General features: G+C 35.0%; 2 protein-coding genes across 2 annotated transcripts in view; one reads left to right on the top strand and one right to left on the bottom strand.

The window, feature by feature from the left end:
* Positions 1–2,534: 2,534 nt before the first annotated feature.
* Positions 2,535–24,622, bottom strand: part of LOC119828546 (L-asparaginase 1) — a 48,641-nt gene continuing 26,553 nt past the window's right edge. The window contains exons 5-13 of the mRNA XM_038350730.1: positions 24,380–24,504; positions 10,240–10,469; positions 8,615–8,769; positions 7,160–7,273; positions 5,766–5,822; positions 5,112–5,256; positions 4,501–4,630; positions 3,380–3,596; positions 2,535–2,898 (exon numbers count right to left, since the gene is read on the bottom strand). Of these exons, the coding sequence (XP_038206658.1) occupies positions 2,755–2,898; positions 3,380–3,596; positions 4,501–4,630; positions 5,112–5,256; positions 5,766–5,822; positions 7,160–7,273; positions 8,615–8,769; positions 10,240–10,469; positions 24,380–24,504 (1,317 nt within the window). The 3' untranslated portion in view covers positions 2,535–2,754. The remainder of the gene's footprint in view (positions 2,899–3,379; positions 3,597–4,500; positions 4,631–5,111; positions 5,257–5,765; positions 5,823–7,159; positions 7,274–8,614; positions 8,770–10,239; positions 10,470–24,379; positions 24,505–24,622) is intronic.
* Positions 22,461–24,622, top strand: part of LOC119828545 (N-acetylneuraminate lyase-like) — a 41,687-nt gene continuing 39,525 nt past the window's right edge. Inside the window, exon 1 of the mRNA XM_038350729.1 lies at positions 22,461–22,608. Coding sequence (XP_038206657.1) covers positions 22,606–22,608 — 3 coding nt within the window. The 5' untranslated portion in view covers positions 22,461–22,605. The remainder of the gene's footprint in view (positions 22,609–24,622) is intronic.

Raw genomic sequence — 24,622 nt, 5'->3', positions numbered from 1 at the left:
AAACAATCAAAAAAGCTGTCAACTTATTATCACTCTTTACTCTATACGTTCAATATAAAGTAGATAATAATAAAAGTTTCATTGATATTCTAGTTTTACGGTCAGTCTGGTTTACATTTACAATCTAACTTTGAAATCGATGAATCACAGATAACATAGTTATATATTGTTTGATCCTAAATCACCACCATACCTTAAGGAAAGATTTCAGTTTAGAGGACATTGTGGTGATGTACGTTCAACTGAAGAATTGAGGATAGTAATGCCTCCTCATCGCACGCATTTTTATGATGAGTCTTTCACTGTGCATGCTACTAAACTTTGGAATGCTCTGCCAGATTCTATTAAAAAAGCTCAATCTATAAATAGTTTTAAATGTGTGGTTAAGTCTCATTTTAGCAGTTTAAACTGCACATAAAATTTATTTATTTTTATTTCTTATCATTATTAATATGTTATACCTAGTGATATTTTACTTAATTATTCCCGTCTTCCCCTTCATTTTTATTTTATATATATATATATTTTCTTATCAATGTATATGTATATATATATATATGGTTATGTTTATGTGTGTGTGTAGATATGTGTATGTGTATGTGTATATATATATTATATATTTATATTTATATATATATATATATATATAATAATTTTACTACCCATATCATTATTATAATAGTCCTCTATTGTACCCGAGGTTGTCTGGAAGAAATCGCTCTAAGCGATAAGACCGCCCATTGTGCCTAGATGTAAGTTTTATTTGTCTCCTTTCTTTGTCTTTAATGTTAATTAAGTGCACAATAAAGAATAAATAAATAAATAAATAAATAAACATAGTAATATATTACACTTTATATACACACTATATACATTACATTTTTGTTTTTATACTACCATGAATATACAATAAACAGCAGTCTCATTGTGAATATAGATGATGCTTGGCACAAATCTCAAAGGATATAGACGGAAAAACTCGACCAGAAATAATAATAGAATATAGTACACTAACCAGACTTACTTCAATTAAAGAAATTCGAATTTTATGCGTCTACTCATTGCCTACTGAACTCCATTAGACTCATTGCATTCACACTGAACTAAATAAATAAAATATGCAATGCAATTTGTGTAAAACTAGTATCAAAATCAAATATTTATTTAGTCAACCAAAAAAGTTCTTTTAGACCAAATTTTATAGTTTTACTAGCTGCACCCGGCAAACGCTGTTCTGTCTTACTCTTATCATTTAGGGGTATGAAAAAGAGATGTTCTCAAAATATTTCATCAAAATCGGTCAAGCCGTTTCGGAGGAGTATGCCAACGAAAACTGTGACATTAGACATTAGATTTAACTGGTCGTTGCTTTTTGAAAATTCGGTTTTACCATTAAATTTATCATAGCTACTAAGTAGGGACATTATAAAATTAAAATAATAATCGCTCTACGGAGCATCAGTTTTATATATTCAGATAAATAAATAAAACCAAAAACATAAACACATCATTTATTGATTTCGATATAACAATTTATATAACAATATATAATTTTTAACGTAACACAACTATAACATCAATCAACTGCTTAAACATTCATTTAAAATAGATAACCTATTTAATTTAATATTAATCAACACAACACTATCTAAAAATGCGATATAATTATAATTAAAACATAAAAACATCAATTTGTTAAATAAAATATCTTACGCAATATTATAAAGAGAAAACGTTTGTGTATGTATGTTTGTAATTTTCACATTAAAAATAAAATAAAACCATGAAGGCTGTGTCATTATTAAGTGATTATAATGTACCACGGACAAAGCCGGGGCGGAACGCTAGTGTTTAAATTAAATTACACGTACCCGGAACACTCATTAGCGTGCTCACATATGTATAATGTACGAATATTTGCGCAAATGTAGGGAAAAAAACATATGCAAATATTGTCACAAACTTGTGCCTATGCGAATGACCGGCTTTATAATAAACTAAATATTCGCCCCGGCTTCACCCGTGGTACATAGTATATAGCAGCTATCCAATGGTGATGGAATTTTAGAAATCGGTCCAGCAGCTTTTACGTGAAAACGTTACAAACATACAAAATACAAGTTTTCTCTTTATATAATTAGCATAGATACATGTTTACATTTCAACTAAATTTTTCGTAAGTGTATTTGAACTTTATTTAGTTTATATTCATATAACGATATCACTTTCGGATAAATTAGGAACTATATTTCAGTAAAATATTACCATTTTAAATGTATTCAATATAAATATGAGATATTTGACATCTCCTAATATATTTGTCTCAATTAACATACACTTTTCAATTACTCTATCATTTTCAATATTTAAAAATCATTTCAATATGATCGTGAGGAAACCGGCATGTCTGAGAATCAAAAGTTCGACGGCATCAATCATCTGCCAACCCGCACTTGGCCAGCGTGGTGGATTATGACCTGAGACCTCATAGGAGGCCTGTGTCCCAGCAGTGGGAACATGTATGGGCTGATGATGACGATAATGACAATGATAATGATGATGGTGATGGTGGTGGTGATGGTGATGGTAATGGTGATGATGATGATGATGATGATTTCCATACCCATTATCTCTTGCTATTTTCTATATAAATAAATATAAATCTCTAAATGACTTCTTTTATCACTTTTTGTAATCAAACCTCTAAGCAATTTTCATGAAATTGTTTGTACTAATTCAATACATTGAAATATTTCATTTTAACATAGATATAATAACTTTAGAGTTGAGTTTCTCAGCACAGTCCAAGGGGGTGAACCCTAGGACATCCCTTATATCCTTATTTGCCCCATTGTCCAGTAAATACCGCACTGTGTCTGGATGGTTGCATAGGACCGCCTGCAAAATAATATAACAAATATTAATATAAAATAAAATATTATAATTTAAAATAACTCAATTTTTTACCATGATTTAGTTGTGACAACATGACATAGTATAGACGTTTTCGACTTTTATTTTAGAGATCAAAGGCGTTATACTACTGTATCTTTTTATACTGCGGCCGTATATAACATATATATATATATACATAACTATTTTTTCTTTTTGTGTACAACAACAATAAGAAATCAATACAAATTTTTGTGTTTAATCTTCCCAAATTGAACAAAAAAACCATTAGTCATTTACATCTTATATCCAGTTTATTACAAACTTCAAAACAGGACGAGGTTCTCACTATCACTCAATGTCTGCAAGAAAGAATATATAAATAAATAACTAAAATGGTCTAGATCTAACAAAATTAAAGCGGTTAAGTTTTATGTTAAAACCAGCTGATTGCAATAAATAATATATAAATAAAGACATAGTCCACCTCATGCAGGGCCGTATGCCCCAGCTCGTCCCTGGTGTCCAGGTCCACTCCCGCCAGGCGGAGGGTCCGCAGGCGAGGCGCGAGCCCCGAGCGCGCCGCCAGCGACACCAGCTCGCGCACCGGCGTGTGGCCCAGCTGCGCCCCACACTGCAGCAGCAGCTGGATGGCCGCGTGGTTGTCGTGCTGGATCGCGGTCAGGAGGGGGGACACGCCGCAGCTGGAGAACGAGACGGAGATATAAGTATCTGAATGGATTGACATGAAAAGGGGGACACCAGCTCATGCACCGGCATGTGGAACAACTCTACAGAAGCAGCTGGATCGCGGTCAGGAGGGGGAACACGCCGCATCTGGGGGGGAGATACGAGTATCTTCATGGATTCACATGAAGGGAGGGACACCAGCTCGCGCACTGGCATGTGGTCCAGCTCTGCAGAAGCAGCTGTATCGCGATCAGGAGGGAAGATAATACGACGCAACTGGGAGATGATTTATGATAAGTATGTATTAACATAAAAAGGGAAGATAATTGCGTTCTAGCTCTAGTATAACAAACTGAGATTCGAATCAGTAGCCTCTGAGGTTAGCTTGCTCCAGCAAACCAGCTTTTAATTTTCATGGTGACGAACCACCAGCTCGCTAGAGCGAATTTATGATATTATTTCATCAAGGAAGACTATGAGCCATACAGCATTTAGTTACAATTGATTTTTATGGGAAATTAATGAATTCATTCACATTGACGTTAATGGAAGCAGGGAATAATTAGCACCACATTTTGATGAAATTTGGTACAGACAGGGTATCAGCTGACTTGGGTGGTAGGGTACTTTTTATCTCGATTAAATGTTCCTTTGAAATTAAACAGGAATCTTGATACCCGGGCGGAGCCGGGACGAACTTCTAATATAATACAGATATAACTGTAGCCAATTAGAAAAGAAAATATATTCTAAAATTTTCTAATTTTTCACTATTTCATTTAATTATTCTCTCTTTATCAAGACAGTGTTGCGTTTTTTATCTCTCCGTTAACACAGATAATAAAACACTATACTATAGGTACTTATTACCAGTACTATACCTGTTACCTGTACCTGTTGGTAAATTAGTTAACTTACCGGGTTTTTAAATGAACATTCGCGCCATTCTTCAGCAAATATTCGATGATGGAGAGGTTTCCTTTTATAATAGCTTCGTGGAGGACAGTTCGACCTTCCGAGTTCTGTGCGTTCACATCCGCTCCCATATCTGCAACCGATTGTTTAAGGTGATTGTAAGAGAAGAAGAAGAGCAGAAAGAGTAGAAGAGAGGAGTAAATTCGATTCCTGAGGCGGGGTAACGGGTGTTCGAGAGGCTGAGATGTTCCTTCGGTTTATTATATGTACAGATACAGATTACATTTATGAACACATGGGGAAATTTTAAAGAATAGAAAAAAATTGATCACGAGGCGGATTCGAAACCGCGTCTTCTTGCCAAACAGTAGCACCGCCTAGCCTCTCAGCCACCTGCGATTCCGCCACAACTCTCTACTCTTTCCTTGTGCCTATTTTAGTTTCCTTACTCCTCCGAAACGGCTGGACCGATTCTTATGAGATTTTGTGTGCCTATCGGGTAAGTCTGAGAATCGGCTAACATCTATTTCTTATAACTAAAAATATAAATATAAATGACAAGAATAAGGCAGAACAGCGTTTGCCGGGTCAGCCAGTAGGTTTATATATATTACCAAGCATTTTCTTCACAGCTCTAGCGTCATCGTGTTCAATTGCATACAACAATAAAGCGCTGAAGACTTTCTCCGTAATTTCTATCAGCACTTTTGGGGACTGGATGTTAAGACTCGATGCCAGTGCGTCTATCAGTGTATTATCCTGGAAAGCGATTAATTTCAATAAAAATAGTGTTTTTTTTTAGGTCTTATCGGGCAACTGAGCCGGTGGTTCGCCTGATGGTAAACGATCACCACCGACCATGGACATGCTGCCCGCTTTTAAGGGGTAATGGAAAAGGAAAGGATTGACGACTGGAAAGAAGGAATGGACTGGGACGGGTGTGGAAAAGGAAATGGCTTATGACGGAAACAGATAGACATGTAGATTATATGCAGTACGATTAATTAGAAATACGATTTTTCTAATCTAGATACGTGTATTCGTTCAAAAATATGTCTACACAGACAGAAAGAAATAGACATGAATAGAGATTTTATTTCTATGACGTGTTTATGTAAAAAGAATCTTGCAAACAATGCGTACAAAAAGTTTTAATACTAAAATGAATAATACATACTCCATATTAATATATATTGTTTTTCACATATGAAACTACTAGTGTTTTCTTTATTTGTTTTTTTTTATAGGTAATAGAAAAAAATTCTTACCTCTATGGATATCGACGAGGTATTAGTTAATTCTCCTCTTATATTAGTCATCATCATCTAGAACATTAGAATATATTCTTTAGTTATATATTGGGTAAAAAGCAGTGGTGGCTCAATGATGAGAACCTCGGACTTGAAAATCGATAAGTCGGGGTTCGAGACCGGGCGAGCGTGCAGGAAAAAAGTTGATTTTTCAATTTATCCGCACATGTGGATAACGTCACCACTGCATAAACGGTGAAGGAAAACATCATAAATTTTTTAAATTGATCCAGTTGTTCCTGAGATTAGTGTGCTCAAACAAACTCTTCAGCTTTATTATATTGGTATAGATATTTCGGCCTGGTTTTGCCCTATACAGCCTATGTTATACAGTGAAGTTACAGCTTTCTAAGAAGTGAAGTCACGTGTCCCCTGGTGGGGTATGGGGCAGATGATATACACCTGTTTCACTGATCGATTTTCTTTACGCACAAGTAGGTGATCAGCCTTCTGTGCCCTGTCAGACCGAGACATTTTTTGTGCATCCCCACCGGGATTCGAACCCAGCACCACTCGGTTCTCCACTAATGTGTTAACCACTATATCAAGGAGGCGATCATGCCGCTTTCAAATGGTGATAGAATTTCTGAAATCGGTCCAGCAGTTTTTGCACTTTACAAGCATACATAAATGCAAATTTCTTCTTTATATTATAAGTTTAGATAGAAGCATTATTAATAGTATATTATATAATTATACAACAACATTATTTTGAGTTTCATGATTTTATACAGGACACCTGTAGATACTAGTAAGGTTCTCCTACTCTTACCGACACTGTGCCGACGCCACACTTCTCTCTTACTGTTAAATGTAGGAATCATTATAAATGGTGATCTATTTTGATTTAATTTTTGCACCCATGTCCAAGGGGGTGTCCATAAATTACGTGAGGTGTTTAAGGGAGGGAGGGGGTCAAGTAAAATCTTTCCAAATCTCACTTGGGGGAGAGGGGGGGTTTGAATAAATATCACGTATTTTTTTTTAACAGAAAACCGTGAAAATAAAGTGTAGTAAAAGTAAAAAGATTTTTTCTTTTCCTTTCTTAAATCCAATGGGTTCATAGTCAAAATATATTTCAAAAAATCTCACTTGAGATTTGTGAGGAAGAGGTGGAGAGAGTTAAGGAAAATCTCACGAAATCTCACCAAGGAGGGCGGGGGGGTCAAAAAATCCTGAAAAATGTCTCACGTAATTTATGGACGCTCCCCAACCAATTTGCATAAAAATAAAAAGAATAAAAAATTAAAAAAAAAGCATTTTTTATCATTTTAGAATACTAATATGAACTAGCTGCAATTTATCACGTTCGATTATCTTCAAATTTTTAATTTATCATCGAGTTATATTACCTCAACCTTTTCTTGATAACTCAGTTCAGTTTTGGACAGCACATAGGAGAGTTTGGTCAGCGCCGCCTCCGGAGTCATGTCGAAGCCTGATACAACACCGCACTCTGAGAGCAACTGTAAATTATATAAAACTACGTGTAAGACAAAACCAGACATATGCAGTAAAAAAAAACTTGAAAACTGTAATGTATTTTATTTTTAGTTTTATAGCATTGAAATGCTTTATAAATGAGAAATTTTGAAAGAATAGAAAAAAATTGGTTGTAATGGTTTTTAAACATCTCAATAGATGGCGTGGAGTGCCCCCTTAGGCACATAAAACCGAAAGAATTGAAGAAATTCGATTACTGTGGCCGAGAGGCTAGGCGTTGCTACGGTTTGGCAAAAAAACGCGGGTTCGAATCCCGCCTCGTGAACAAATTTTTTCTATTCTTTTAATTAGCTTTTTTTAGCACCTAGCTCGTGAATTTTATGGCTGTCGTTACATGGCTTCGTAAATCAGTTTATCGTTAGTATGTCAGAGTTTACCTACTCGCTTATTTACCATAGTCCAATATTATAGGGCAGTATACAATGGTGTCTTAGTCAGACTTTAAAGGGCGAAATGGTCGAATTTTGACCAAATCTTTTGGCAATACTAGCCAATTTAAATAGCAATGTTTTCTTGATATTGGAGCGAAATAGATTATGCGTTACAATGTGAAGTTAAAGGAAATAATTAATAGAAAAAAAACAAACTAATAAATCGTACCTAAATCAAATTAACGCGATTTAACTAATTAATCGGTTGTCTTTAATTGTTCTTGCCAATTACAGACAACTTGATGTATTATATGTATATGTTATTAATTCGAAAATGTTTGTTTGTTTTTATTTTTGCAACGAGCCTTTTATAATTATTTATGAGTTTTGTGTCCGGAGATATTTAGGAATATATTAGGAGATATTAAGGAAATATGTAGGCCGCTTTTTAATTTCCTTGAGGGTCTTCATAGAGCGCGCGAGCGGAGTAATAGTTAATTTTATAAAATCGTTTTTTCTTTCGTCATCGGAACGGTCGAAAACTCATGTACAAACTATAATATAATACATACATGCAACATTTAATGTTACATATAAAATTGTACAAACTATAATATAATACAAGTGGTATTTAACTTCTTCACCATTTTTGCATCATCATGCGTCGTCGCGATTAAACCGGCATGTCTGAGAATCAAAAGCTCGACGACTTGTAATATCTGCCAACCCGCACTTGGCCAGCGTGGTGGATTACATCCTAAAACCTCATAGAAGACCTTAGTCCTAAAGGGAACATTTTATATGGGCGGATAATGATGATGGTATGATCATGATGATGACGATGATGATATGATGATAATGGTATGATGATGATGATAATGATGATTATGGTGGTGGTGGTGATGATGATGATAATGATGAACAACTCCTCACCCGTCCGCTCTCGTATATCGGCGAAGCGACAGCGCCGCGGTTACACTGTGTTATGTTGACTACAATAACGCCGCGCTTCACCGCCGCGACTATTTCCTCCAACACATCACGGTTCGACGGTATGTTACCCGAACCGTAGCTTTCCAGAACCACACCTACAGACGAATGTATTAATTAGAATTCAAATATACAGATGATAATAAAACTAATTGTTACGTGAGACTTTTTAAAGCACGATCAGTCTTTAAGATGCTATAGACTCATTAGGGTATCAACGTGATGTATGGTCCAACGTTTTTGTCAATGGAAATATTTAAAAAGAAGGCCAATTAACGTGGGTACTTCGTAAATAATTAATCTGTTGAATACATGCATGCCAATTGATTTTGTCAAAAGTGAACTCACATAAAAAAAAATATTAAAGCGAACTTGATACAAAATAATTTCTTTATCATTTAAATAAATTTAATACAACAATTGATACGCTACATAGTGGTTGTAAAGTCTTATTTGCTGGAATTATAATGAACATATCAATATTCAGAATGTAATCGTCAACGATTACTCGAAACAAACAGCTGCAGTATCTCTATGTAAGGAAAATCATACCATGCTACCGAAATTCCTCATTCCGCCATTTGCTACTTACGGTATATCCACTTTTTAATGTCACCTGTCCAATGCACAAAATGAACGCATTGTGCGCTCATTTCCAATAGTCACTCGCGTCGAACGCGGCTTTATAAAAAACAACTTTAAACAATACACGTAAGGTTGAATTTGATAAACTATATGCTTCACGCCTATCGTCAAATTCGTGGATATAATTGGTTGGTGTTTAGCGACACTTTCCAGCGATACGAGACTGTGAATCTTGGGTTTTTATTTATGAACGCACCTGTCCGTTAATTCATGCCGAATTGACGCCAAAAAAATATCGCGTGGATAATGACAAAAAGTAAGAGTCGATGTATTTTACGCTGTATTATACAGACGGTGTGAAAACATGTCGTGATGTTTATCACATGTCAAGGATGATGAATAATGACGGTTAATTCGAGCAATAAAATGGAGTCGTTGCGTCCGCCGCCTTCAGTTTTTGCTGAGTCAATAACGGAATAAACAAGAAACCATTGTGGGAAGTTTGGACCGATTGTAATGCTATCATGTACTTGTATTCGAAAAGAGATTTTTGCAAAATGTTATATATTGAGAAGGAGCTCCGTCGACTCACAACCTACACCTGGCGGACGTTTGGGAAAGTAAACTGTTGCACACGTAACTGGGATATAGGCGATGGTAGTTTAACGTAAAGTAAAATGTTAAATGCAAGCAATTGTTACGAATCTCAATTTTCCGACAGTTCGCAATCTCGAGTAAGATATTACAACGGATTTTTTACAATAAAGCGACTGGTAAAAATTCAAATATTCCAAACTGTCTTCATATAGTCAAAACTAGACCAAATTATAAAAGACACCAGCTTGCAAATAAAATAGAATCATCAATCCGATTCACCCAGTTCAAAGTTCTGGAGGTGACCAACCCAAACTCCTTTTTGGAAGTCAGTTGAAAAACAATATGTGTTCAAGTCAATCAAAGAAGACCAAAGGCATCGTACTCACCCTCAATAGGCGGCTGACAGAAAGCTCTTATAACCGAGGAGCTGATACTAGGGAATATCCTCAGTAGACCAACGTTTTTGGACATTTTTGCGTGCAAGTGGCACTTCTCTATGGTGCTCGGCTTGAATATCGCTTTCTTGTTCACCTCGAAGTCGATCCCCACTTCCACTAGGGGCACGCAGTTTGGCGAGTCGAACGCATATAAGTTATTCACCGATACTTTGCGGGTCCTGAAAAGAAAACGGATTTTTAACGGATTTTAAACGGGATTTATTCATTATATTAATCAGTCCCGTGACCACGCTCGCTGTAAAGTATTCGAAACGTCAGGTTAATAATATAAGGAATAAATCGCGTTTAAAATCCGTTAAAAAAAAGTTTTTAATTTCTAAACGTATAATACTCGCGTAATATCAAACGCAAGAAAATACAACGTGTAATTTGTTTTTACAAATGTACAATATACAAGTATTTTTAATAAAAACTAAACAAATTGTCAGAATTAGTCCAAGTTGAATAGCCACATGGAAGGCACCAGCTTTCAAATAAGAAAGAATCATAATAATCTATTCATCCAATAAAAAATTAAGAGATAATAAACACAAAATAAATTCGAAATGATAAACTCCTCTTTTTTACAATCGGTTGAAATATTACACACAATAAAATTATCTAATAGTCCTTCAAGTATTGGGCCTTTATCCTTCCAAATGGCCAACTATTATCTCTTGCGTTGTTCCCGAGGTTTAAACAAAGGAACTTAATAATATCTCGTAGCATGAAAAATAATGCACTAATTGTGATAAAGGACGATCAAACTCAAATCTACTAATCCGAGACCCTCAGCCGGTCTCCCCAATTTGAAAACTTCGAATAGAAGATGTAGATATTAATATTATAGCTATAATTATTTATAATACTTTATTGTACAAAATTAGACAGAAACAACAAGAGAAACAATAAACAGAATAAAAAAACGGCATCGTTTGTACAAGAGGCGGCCTTATTGCTATACAGCAATCTCTGCCAGGCAATCTGGTCTGCAAGGAAATGTACGAAAATCTGGGTTAGTGCAATCAAATATAGATATATAAAAGAAAGACGTGTTAGTAACACTATTTATAACTAAAGAACGACAAAACCGATTATGTTGAAATTTGGTACAGAGACAGTTGGAGTCTCGAGCAAGGACATAGGATAGTTTTTATCCCGGAAATTGAAGAGGAACGGGACTTTTCCGGTGACACCCCGGGTCTATCTTTCCTGCGACTATGCCGGCAAAACCGCGGGCGGAATGCTAGTGAGTAATAAAGCTATTAGTATAATAAGAAAGAAAAACGTGGTATATGCATATAGTTTATATATATATATATTATGATAGTTATTGTTATTGATAACTAAACTAATTTTATAAAGTTTGTATTTTTGTACGTTTGTAACGTTTTCACGCAAAACCACTGGACTGATGTCAAAGATTCCTTCACCATTAAAAAGCTGCAATTTTACTGAGTGACATCTTATTATATAAAAATCCAGTGTCATGATGTATGTTTCCAATGAACTTTTCACCAACTCAACCGATTTTGATGATTTGGCATTTTATGTGTAATTTGGTTTAATAATCCCAATAATTTATAATCTAAACAGCTTATAATAGTCCGGTAAGCACAAAGGCTTCTCTGTACCCGAGTACCACGCAAGTGAATCGCAGGTTGTATCTTTGTTTGAACCCATCTAAGTAACTGCGGGTCCGATTTGAAAAATTCTTTCGCCATTGGAAAACCACATCATCCTCAAATAACATAAACCATAAAAAGAGAAAACAATACTTAGCATACGAGTACACCCGGCGAACCGCGGCGAACAGCAAGTAACATGCGATAAGGTATACATTTTGAACAAGAAGCGTTTCAATCATAATTATGTTTTATGACGCAGCTGAACAGCCACTTAAGTCATCGGTAAATTGAGTTGTTTTTAACGTGAAGTATGTAAAAATTGCTCGTTTACGAAATTGATGAAAACATAAAATAATATTGGAACACAATATCGTTTCTGAAGATACGTTATATCGAACTCGCTTCTTGCAGGACGTAATTAGTTGTTTACTTCTCATAAATAGCTCGATAGCAATCTAAAAGTAATTAATATTCGCTAGACTGCGCAAATTCCACATTATTTAGATAGATTGCTATAATGAGGAATATTTTTAAATAATATTTCTCATCATCATCATTGGCCTATATGTGTTCCCACTACAGAGACATAGGCTTCCTATAAGAGCTGAAACAATCCACTACGCTGGCCCAGTGCAGGTTGACAGAGATCACATGTCGTCAAAAAAACCGCATCAAAATCTATTGAGCAGCTCTAAAGATCTAAACTAATTAACAGACAGGAAAACGTCAGTTTTTTATATCAATGCGGGCAATTGCGATCACCACCGCCCATGAACATTGCATGCAGCAGAGGTAGTGCCTCTGTAAATGCGCTGCCCGGTTTTAGGAGAAAGGTTATCCCTTTAGGGCTATATGGATAGGCTTTTTAGGGCTGGAAAGGGTGAAGAAAAGGAAACGTGCCTCCAGCTCCCCCATTCAATGTACGAAACACAGTAGCAAATTAAATAATAAGATCTTAATACACATAATCATTCTTCTTATTAATCACGGTAATAACATCAAAAAACTGAGCTCAGTAAATTTTAAGAAGCATAAAAAATTATTCACTTTGTTGAGGGTATTTTAATACTCGCAAAACTAATTCAATATTCGATTGAAAAATTCCAACAAGTAATATACATGTCAGATAATAAATTAAAGGAATATATTATTAATTTGCATCGAGATATAAAGAGCAATTAATACTCCCTGGGGTCCACACTTCATACGTCACATCGAGACAGCCAAAGAGCATTTCTCTGTTTTTATTTGCATGAATGCACCGCTTAAGTTGTTTTTCAAGATAGACTGGCATTTCAATATATACCATGAAAGTTTACGTCCTTGCTAATAAGATTGTTTTAATTTCTCTATGTATATACCTAACAATATCCTAGGGTTTTATATATTGGTTTAATTTTTATTTTATACGCGTTCCGCCCCGGCTTCGCCCGTAGCACATATATAGCCAGTTTTCCTCAATAAACCTAACACTGAAAAATTTTTCAAATCGGACCCCTAGTTCCAGAGTTTAGTGCGTACAAAGAACCAAACAAACTCTTCAGCTTTATAATATTAGTATAGATTTGTTTTTGCTTCACAGAAAATTCTACCTGAGTATAAAACATAAAATTTTTGAGCTATTTCATTTATACGTATTCTGTTTAAATATTTTAATATTAAGTGAATTTTTGAAACTTATCGTTAGTTAATAATACTTTTAACCAAGTATCCAGACTCCAGAAGCATCTGGATAATAGCAAATCGTTACTCGGTGCCATTTCTCCTAAAATTCCTATCAAACAAAAAAAAACAATCACACCAATTGGTTGAAAACCCACGAAGTTAAAATATATACAAAATAAATACAAATACACTCGAATCGAGAACCTTCTTCGTTCAGGGAACATCGTTCAAAAGCGAATACAAAGTATCATATCATTTCGCAGGAAAAAATAAAGAGTATCATATTCAGAGTGGCGTGAATGCAGCTCGTGTTGTACCGTCCCAGTGCATGGCCTGAAGCAATCATCCCTGTCTACGCCTGACATGTTAATACGACAGCGAACGATGAATATGCAACTTTTTGCATATTTACTTAAGAATGAATTGGAGGAATTTTATCGTTTCCCGCGTTAATAATGCATCGGGGGCTATTTGCGAGGAACCTATAGCATCCGATACTTATCTGCAAATGGTATCCAGAGGTATTCAATTGTGCGTATAGTTCGCTTTTTTGGGCATTCTTTTTCCGTATATGGGTCTACAGAAGCTCGCCGCTGCGTTGCAAAAAAATTATTGACTCGCGCACGCATATTTGCATAGCTTGAATTAATTCAAGTGACAGGCTAATTAGCAAATGGTTGAAGCGAGCGATAACACATTTTGAGTGAGAAAAAGTTAATCGTATTTCTTATGTAAATTCAGGACATTTTAAAGGTGTATTATACGTTTAATTACGCCGTTGTTTTGTGTCGTTCATTAGCTTTTTACTTTCATATTGTTTAATTGATCTGGTTTATGCGGTCGGTTCAATTTAAAATAATGTGTTGTGTTTTTTATTTATGTTTTGGACACCTTTGTCGGGCGTTTGACATTTGTCTTGATGTGAATCTAAATTAATCCGGCCGTAAGTAGTTATATATAAGCATTATATATGTGTATAAACATACTCTTAGAAATAAGACGTTGACAAGACATTCCTATTATGGTGGATATATATGAAAATACGGTTCATAATAAATGCACATAAATCATTTTGTTGATTCTGGATTTTAACTGCATTTTGAATGTGGCACGAATTGGGTCAACTTGCCCCGGGGATGATGTAGCCCTCAGAAGATCGAGGTGAAATAACAGCATGTGAATACACCTGCTTTACGTTCGATAAGTGCACGTCCGTATCCTTATCTTCACCAGTTCTATGCTTTCCCCATAAATACTCTTTATATGACAATTATTACAAAGTCACTATACATTCTTAGTGCCCATAGGTGGGACAAACTAAGCCAGAAATCACCTTATACCCAACCAAACAAAATTTATAGCTGATTCAAATATCCAAGAAAGGTATATATTATAAGAACGTCATAAATCATATTATTAATATATACAGTTCTATTTACTTCCACTGGGTATCAAACTAAGTTCCTCTACCATACCACTCCCATGTTAACCACTATACTAGGGGGACCATCGGTTGAATATGCTAAACATAAAACAGATGACAATCATTAGGTATCCCTCAAATAGATGAACGCACCTGGCTCATCTGCATAATGTTTTGATGAGAACAGTAAGTGTGGAAGACCATAAGAGGACACTACTTAATGGACGTCGTGTCTAATGAAAAAAAGGGCCTAAAATTAAGAACCGTTATCGTAGATATGTTAATGTTGATGAAAACATGTAAATTATTCTCATGATGAGACTTAACAGAGCCTTTTTTGAAAAGATACGAGTAAATAAAGGTCACATTCATGGGCTAAGCTATAAAAACAGTTAGACTAGGATTGTTGACTACGCTAAGTAAAGCGTATGGAATCAAAACTGACAAAAAGGCTATTGTGAATTATAATAAATACTAGCTGCGCCCCGCGGTTTCAACCGCGCAAGTCCGTATTCCGTAGGAATATCGGAATAAAAAGTTGCTTATATGTCATTCCAGTTGTCCAGCTGCCTACGTACCAAATTTGATTGCAATCGGTTCAGTAGTTTTTGCGTGAAAGAGCAACAAATACACACACATCCTTACAAACTTTCGCATTTATAATATTAGTAGGAAGGATGATAACTATACGGAAACAATAGCATTATATGCATGAATTTAATATAGTGTGTATAAAACTTACCTGTGGATTTGTTAGGTGATAATTATTATTTTAATTTCGAACTACTGAAGGTTAAAACGGAATAAGGCGTGTGGAGAAATCTTGAATAAGATACTGACGCCCCCGAGAAAAAATCCGTGGTTAATATCGGATTCCTACCGACCTTTTTATGTGGGCGTCGAACACGCTTCGTCACGAATTGGGCCAGCTCGCAACGGGGAAGTACCACAACCCCACAGAATACCGGCTCAGTTTCCCGTTTATGGCATAAAAAAAAGACTATAACCCCACCGTGTAATGATGCCGCATGCCTCAGATAGGACGATGGTAACGCTTCGCTATCCTCTGATGCTCTCGCCTAGCAGATGCCCATGCCAATAAAATCCCCTCGCTAACTCACGCCGTCAGCTCGCCGACGATTGGTTGTTCTCCCATCCATTATCACGTTCACCCAAACCCCAACCCTAATAACGTCCGAATGGAAGCGCACGCAGAAAGACTCTCCGAACGTAAACAAATCAACCGTTTTAACGTTAATTCGTGAAAATAATGTTTATTAATCAATACTAATATTATAACGTAGAGTTTGTTTATTTGAATGCACTATTCTCAGGAACTACTGGTCCGATTTGAAAAATTTATTTCAGTGTTAGATAGCCTATTTATTGGGGAAGGCTATAAGCTATATGTACCACGGGAGAAGCAGGGGCGGACCGCTAGTTAATCATAAATAGGGATAAATCAAACACAAGAAAATACTAATAGGGATACTAAAAATATGTTAATACAAATTTTAAGAAAAATTTAATACAGTAATACTCCAGGACTCTAAACGAAGTAATATACGTAGATATGGACTTGTACAAAGTACTGCAACATAAATCCGCTATCAGCAAGTTTGATTCGATCATTTCTATTCCTACATAATTCATCATTCACGGACATTACGTATATTAATGGGGCTGAGTGCATTATGGCAAATAAACCAATTAGTATGCAGTCATTCATTGGATAACGTGGTCCATAACAATGTATCCAACGAAGATTAGCTTGTACTAAACATTGCTATGTGGTAATTGCTTAGTATTTTCCAATAATTACCAACAATAGTTAGTGGTATAAGGTTGTAATGAGTAGAAATACGCAATTAATTATCAAAGCAATCATCAGTGTACAACGTATGTTTCTATTTTTAAGTGTTCAAAAAGAGGCAATGAGTTTGACACGTTATATAATTCGTTCCAATTATTGGTGTTTTTATTGGTATGTCTAACTGTACCCTGGTGCCTGACTTTGTAGCGTTTATGTGAAATAAACCGTTATTTCAGACATTTGAATAATTACAATTTCCTATAAAATTGATGTAAAAACAATATGGCATGAGCATAGCCCTTTTTGTGATACAGTCTCATTTAAATTTCATTATGCTTAATGAGACTGCACTGTTACAAAATTTGGGTTATGTGGACAAAAAACCGCCCATAATTATGCAGTGTGCTTTTTACAATGAAGTGGCAAGTCATCGAGATTTCATTATTTCATTTACGCTTTTTTTAGGTTCCGATTTAATTGTGAAACACTTAATGTCGTTGGTAACTTTATTATTAACTAGCGGCGCCCGCGATTTCACTTGCGTAAGTCCGTATCCCGTAGGAATATCGGGATAAAAAGTTGCCTATGTGTTATTCCAGTTGTCCAGCAGCCAGCTATCTACATACCAAATGTCATTGCAATCGGTTCAGTCTTTTTGCGTGAAAGAGTAACAAACATCCATACATACATCCATCCATATTTACAAACTTTCGCGTTTATAATATTAGTAGGATTATTATTATCAGCCCATATATGTTTCAGTGGCTTATCAAGTCTTCAGACGGCATTGTATAAAATTGTGAGGTAACCACAAGTACTATTCTTGTTGCGGCATTGAAACAAGTACAACACTTAAAAACAAGTTATGAACTTAAGTTAAAGAAACACATGTCATAAAAGATTGTGAGAATATAAAGAAAAATCGGTTTAACAACTTCATCATAGAGTAGGTACCTATTTAAGTTAAAGATCCGATTACTACGAACTGTAAGACATTTTTTCTCACAATCTACATATATAGGGTCAATTATGCCCTCATTTATGTATACAGTGCCTATAATAGAGCGTTGTGTAACTCATACGATAGTATGACATGAAATTAAAATTTGCGAACAACATTGTTTCATATGCAACACACTGAACGGAATAAAAACTGCTTTACATGTCATTAATATTAATTAATACTTATGCGATCTAATAGAATAGGTTCAACTACGCAAATGTTAACGATTGATCTTTAAACTAATCATGAATGGTGCTGGAGCAATAACTTACACTATAACGTCTTAAATAAACATCGGTTTCGTTATTAAATGTACAATAAATATATAACGTGTATGTGTATAAGTTTCAATTTAAAATGGTAAGCGTGCTTCGGACATAGAAATTTAATTTATCATTTCGGCGTTTTGCCGGAAGTTGAGATTTTTATCCCCTAAGGGTGACCTTAGCATGCATGATGACATGTCATTTACAGGTAGGTCTTCTGCAGAGGTGTTGCCTGCTTGGTGAGGGATAAGGAATCGACGACTGGAATAAAAGAAAGGATATATGATGATAAAGATATGATACGCGCTTCAGTATGATAGATAGTTGTATTCCTTCAGAGAACAATAATGTTTGAACGTGTTACACGAAGGCTGTTAAGATAAAGCTAATAATCGAAATCTTGGGGCTATTCCAGTCCGAAATACGAACTTAGTAACCTTATTGCCACTATAATACATTAATTTTAATTCACTAACATAAAATTTTGACCATATGTGTGTAACGTGCTGATTAAAGTATAACAAGCAGGTGTTACTATCGTGATAAATTACGAATAAATACTGGCCTGTCTCAGACACTTCATTTACTTTATAAATTGCATACTGTTCAGTTATTATCTTAACAAACGCCCATAACTATTGAACGATGATAAAAAATTAATTGTAATAAATAACTGGAAGTTATACTCTATCGCTTATGACGCAGCTAGCTCTCCGCCCCGTCTTCGACCGTGTAAGTGGTACAAGACATAAAGAATATAAGCCTGAATTATCTCTGATGTGCGCTAGGAAAGCCGCCCGAAGCCCGTTTCCTTTACCACCCTTACCAACCTATTCCTTCTTTCTCAAAGCAGCGGGCAGCGCATTCGCAAAGGCATTACCGTTGTGAATGTTCCATGGTTCGTGGTGAATGACCTGCCCAGTTGCCTAATTGACATAAAAAAAAGATACAAATGAACCACCAAATGGATTTTTAGCTTAAAACTCGAGAACGACTCGACTTATTGGCAGGAAGGCACCAGGAAGGTTCTTTGGGAAAGTAAACGTACCACGAGTGAAGTCGGGGCGGACCGTTAGTTTATCATACAACATTAAAAAATTTACATTAAACGCTATTATATTAAAAACCTCCATTACGTATAAAAAAGGAAAATTTTCATATAAACATTGCATTATGTTAATATAACTTCTGCCTACTGATTGCATATTACCTCTCCCATATATGGAATAGCGTAGTTAAATAAAAAACTTTAAAAATATGTATGACGATGTATAATGATATTAAAATAATAACGTTGACCCATACTATATTATCTTGTACCTATTATTTTTATATAGAATTATCCTATCACGGGGTTTATTATCAAACTTCTTCGAAAAAGCTTTCTTCGAACCGATTTTTATGAAATTATATGTGCATATCGGTTAGGTTCGAGAATCGGCACCATTTCACACCCCTACGCGATAAGAGTAAGGCTGAATATGGTTTTATAAAAATCAAATAAAAAAAAATTATAAATGTAAATATAGGCTTGTTTTTGTTAATCATGCTTTGACGCCAAAACTATTCGACCCATTTAGATGAAATTCGTTACAGATAGCTCGAGACACGGGAAAGGTAATAAAATTTCCGGTTTATCGATTATAAATCGGAAATCATAAGAGAATGGGAACTGTGGGTAAAACCCCGGGACTGTATTTTCCTTTGACCACGTAAAGCCGCGGATGAAAGCTTAATTACAACTGATTGCCGATTAAGCACAAACTCATGAACTTATTAACTAACTTTCATTATAAGTCAAAGAAAATTTATTGTTGGTAGAAAACATAGTTAGATACATGATTTTTTGCTTTCCAGTACTAGGTATAGTCAACTTGTTTTAAATGCATTTTTATCATAAAAGCAACGACCTTTGTCTGAACTAAGGGTATTAATTGTAAAAAAAAACTACTTTGATATATACCATGTAGGTATTAAATTATCATCATACGTATAATTCAAAAGGGCTGATTACAAAGTATTAATAAAGGCTAATTATGTATAAAGCATATTAGATAAAATATCACTATAAATAAGGATTAAATTAATGCGACAGACAAAGTACTTATCATAATTTAATTATTTTAATAATAAGTGAATACCATTAATACAGTTACTTAGAACTTTAGCAAAAAACGGAATCCTGACAGTAGACAAAAAACATATTATAAATTACCTAAAAAAAACTACACAACGTCATTAAAAACCTACACTGTCACAATTTTCTTTAAAATATGTTAATTGGCACTACAATGACGGTTGAAATAAAGTTTTTACAATATGCTTGATAATTGTTTCAATTACCGCAATTTACTTTAGAAATACAGACATATAGAGGTATGGAAGTCTATCAAAACAGAGAAACGCAAACGATCTTTGTAGCTAAGTAACCCGTTCGATGCTAGAAACAAGAGTGAATTACTGGTCCCTACGATGCTCCAACATTAGGAGTCTCGGGACGATGCGACATCACATTCTTCGTAAGATTTGATGCAGATTTGCGAACTTATACGAAGAAGGACGCTTTGGGCCTCATTGCTGTTCGATTATTAGTAGTAATCTATAAACATTAACACGTGGATAAGCATACATACCTACTAAGAATTTTGGCATGTGTTTAGAAGCTATTTACTGCCATATTCAAAATCTGTGCACTTAATACGGGCTTAATGCGGGCATATTTTAAAAGAAAAGGAGGGGGTGATCACTCAAAGCTGAAAGCATCACCTCCACTATGGAGCTTAGCTGCTTGTCAGGGCTACCGAAAATCCCCGGGACGGCCCTAGGTGGACCCAAGTGCCTCGCCCTGTACTCCGCAACCACCTTGCATTCCATGATGACGTGGGTTGCCGCCTTTTAAAAATCATAAATGTCCCTTGCAAAAAAAGCAGTTTGACCATATTCGATGTGGAAAATTATCTGTTTCATTGATGATATTGACCACAATATTGATGCCAATCAATCATAATTTCAAATTTGCTGAATGAATAAATTATGTTACCATTGTGAATATAAGGCAGGTAAGTGCGTCTGTTTTCTTTGTACAAGGGTTCAGTAATTAATTTTTAGCCTATATTTGATTGGATTATTTTGAGAATAACATCGAAAATCTGACTTTGAATCAGTCACATTCAAATGAAAAAATATTAAAATTAAGTATTGTTCATTTATTTTATTTTTAAATATAACTTACACTAAGCTAATAAACTTACTTACTTATTTTATTCTATGTAGTATGTGTATATCAAATATCAAACAAGCACAAAAATCACGTAAAGATAGAAATTGCGAATTCCAGAATGTAATTCCATATAGTTAGACATATTATTATTTACAGAAATAAACGCCATAAATACCTAGATATAACAAACAACCACTCGTATATAAACATGAGAACTTACAGATTCACTGCTGCATAATAAAAAAGGGGTGCCACAAGGGAGCGTCCTGGGTCCTTTATTATTTTTACTGTATATAAACGATGTGTATAATACAACAATGCATCAAAGTGTACTGTTTGTTGACGATGTATCAATTATTATCACCAAGAACAAAATTTATCAATACGCCATTAATTATTGTAATAAATGGTTAGAAATAAATAGTTGAATCGTTACCATTGGTAAGACAAATTAATACAATTTAAAATTTAAAAAGTATGAAATTTATAACAACCCAGTAGATTAAAACCTTTAGCGGACCACCAATAACCGAGCATAGAGAAACTAAGTTCTTAGGTACTGATGAAAATTCAAATAATCGCATTATGACTTCATCCATTTTGATTATGCCCTTAGAAAATTGAATGAAGTACTAGCTGCGCCCCGCGGTTTCAACCGCGTAAGTCCATATCCCGTAGGAATATCGGAATAAAAAGTTGCCTATGTTAATCCCGTTGTCCAGCTGTCTGCGTAGCAAAATTCATTGCAATCGGTTCAGTAGTTTTTGCGTGAAAGAGCAACAAACACACACACATCCTTACAAACTTTCGCATCTTACTAAAATTATAATTTTTATTTGGTCCTCAAAAGTGGTTTTCAATGTTCACAATGCATACTCTTTGTTAAGTTTTTCGCAGTTTTCACTTATGACGTAGATGTAGACCCATCGTGCATTTATGAATGTTTTTATATTATAATATTTAATTTCGTTTGAACATTCACCAAGAGAACTCTAAAACATTAACCAAACATAGAAACAGTGTTTGTTTCAAGCAGTTCTGTTTTTATTTCAATGAAACAATGTTACAAACATCGCGTATGCTATAGATATGATAAATGATTACACCGGTGATTTTAATAACTAATCAATTAACGTACTAAGGGCCAATTCGAAAATCGATTCTTGAATTGCAGTAGCGAACTCAGTGTTGTGAACGATTCACATGCAACAATCTAATCGAATATTGTTTATTATTTTACCGTGAATAATAGACAGATATACATTGATATATCGCGCGTATATTTAAAGGTGCAGACATGGTAAATATTTTTTGGATTATTACGTATATAGAATGGTGGTGGTTCGTGATAAGTGTATGAGGTAGTTATCGTAGGAATATGTAGTTTGTTTTAATGGTTTCTGAAGGCGCAAACAATCGGTAATGTATTTTATTTATTTTTATTTTACGCCAGCGAGGTGTTTTTAGGGGTTCAACTCCACCCTCTCTCAAATTTACATTGTTACTTATAGATTTTGCGCTTTTTGTGATTTTTTTTTCTTAGATCTGTGAATTCTCTACCTATAATATACACGTATTTTAGATTATTTTATAACCAGTTATTCAAGTAGAATGAAATGGGAAAATGTCAAACAAAGCGCAGGAGCATCAATCACGCTTCACGGCAGCGAGTTTCATTCTGTCGCGAGAACCTCGTATTGACTGTTTGATTTTACTAACATTGAGATTTAATTTTAGTGAACTTCCATAAAAATACATACAATCATACAGCTATAATTTAAAAAACTTTATCTCGATCATATCACTTTTGCTTTTATAATTTCTTAAGCGTAGTCATAGTAGGTAAAATAAAAAAATATTTTAAACCTATAAATAGTCAAGTATAATACTGCGCCCCGCGGTTTCAACCGCGTAAGTCCTTATCCCGTAGGAATATAAAATATGTTATTACGGTTGTCCAGCTGTCTACATACCAAATTTCCTTGCAATCGGTTCAGTAGTATTTGGATGAAAGAGCAACAAAAACACACACATCCCTACAAACTTTCGCACTTATAATATTAGTATGATATACTCATTACTAAGAATATATTGCTTATTCTATTCTTTCATTAAAACTGATTAACATTTGAAAAATCATGAGCAAATATTTAAACTTATTTTAACCAGCTTATGCTCATGGCTTCGCAAGAGTTAATTTCGGATCTTAATAGTTTAATAGACGTTATTATACATGTAAACCTTTTTTTTTAATCACACTATCTATTAAAAGATAACCCCATCAAAATCCATTGCATACTTTTAAAGATTTAAGCATACATAAAGACATAGAGAAAAAGAAAGCGTACTTCGCGCTTAGTGATGATATTAGAATTCAAGACGTTAAATTCATGTTATATTTTACCGTACAATCACGTGTTTTAAGTGAAAAAGTACCGAACATCGGTCTAAGGCTGGTTTTAGTGTCGCACTGAAACGCTGATAGCTATGCGACATTCTAAAGCGGTTCATATATATAAATAAAAAATAACATTATTTGTCTCTAGACAACAATATTAGGTACATAACAAATTCATAGAGGACCATACGTTTCGTCTGTCAGCATCGACAATCAGCGTGGCGTTAGCGCAAGTCTAAAATGAGCCTAACCACACGATTTTCTCAATTATCGAAAACTAGCTTTTCGCCCGCGGCTTCGCCCGCGTAGAATTCCCTTATATCGCGCGACATGGTAAGGAGTATTTTCTTCCCATTAAAAAGTATGGTTTGTTATTTCCCACGTTTAGCTCCATCTTGATAGTAAGTTTCATCAAAATCGGTTTGACAATAACGAACTTTCATCCCCTCTTTCAACCCTTTCTACCCTTTTTACGCGATAAAAAGTATCCTATGTCCTTTCCCAAGTTCAGTTCTATCTTCATACCAAATTTTATCAAAATCCGTTCAGTGCTTTAGGCGTGAAAGCGTAACAGACAGACAGACAGAGTTACTTTCACATTTAATATTAGTAGGGATAGTCAAAAATTCCTTTACTTAGGACTAAAGTAAAAACCGTAAAAAATTCCACCAACCTATTGCCCCGGAACAACTTGCTGCTGAAGAACACCGTCACTTCAGGTATATTCAATCCACCGGCAATCAATAGCGACGATACGAAGTTATCCGCCCCGTCACTCCGGGGCTCAAATATTGGTATCTGCCAACAACAATTCATTTTTAACTAGTCGCTTCAGCCGTGCCACAATATTCTTACGTTATAATTCCAGCCGCTTTAGCCGTGCCACAGTAATCTTACGTTATAATCCAGCCGCTTT

Source organism: Zerene cesonia, chromosome 8, assembly GCF_012273895.1.
Source record: "Zerene cesonia ecotype Mississippi chromosome 8, Zerene_cesonia_1.1, whole genome shotgun sequence".
NCBI lineage: Eukaryota > Metazoa > Arthropoda > Insecta > Lepidoptera > Pieridae > Zerene > Zerene cesonia.
Note: the sequence above shows the minus strand (reverse complement) of the source record. Positions and strands in the feature narration are given on the sequence as shown.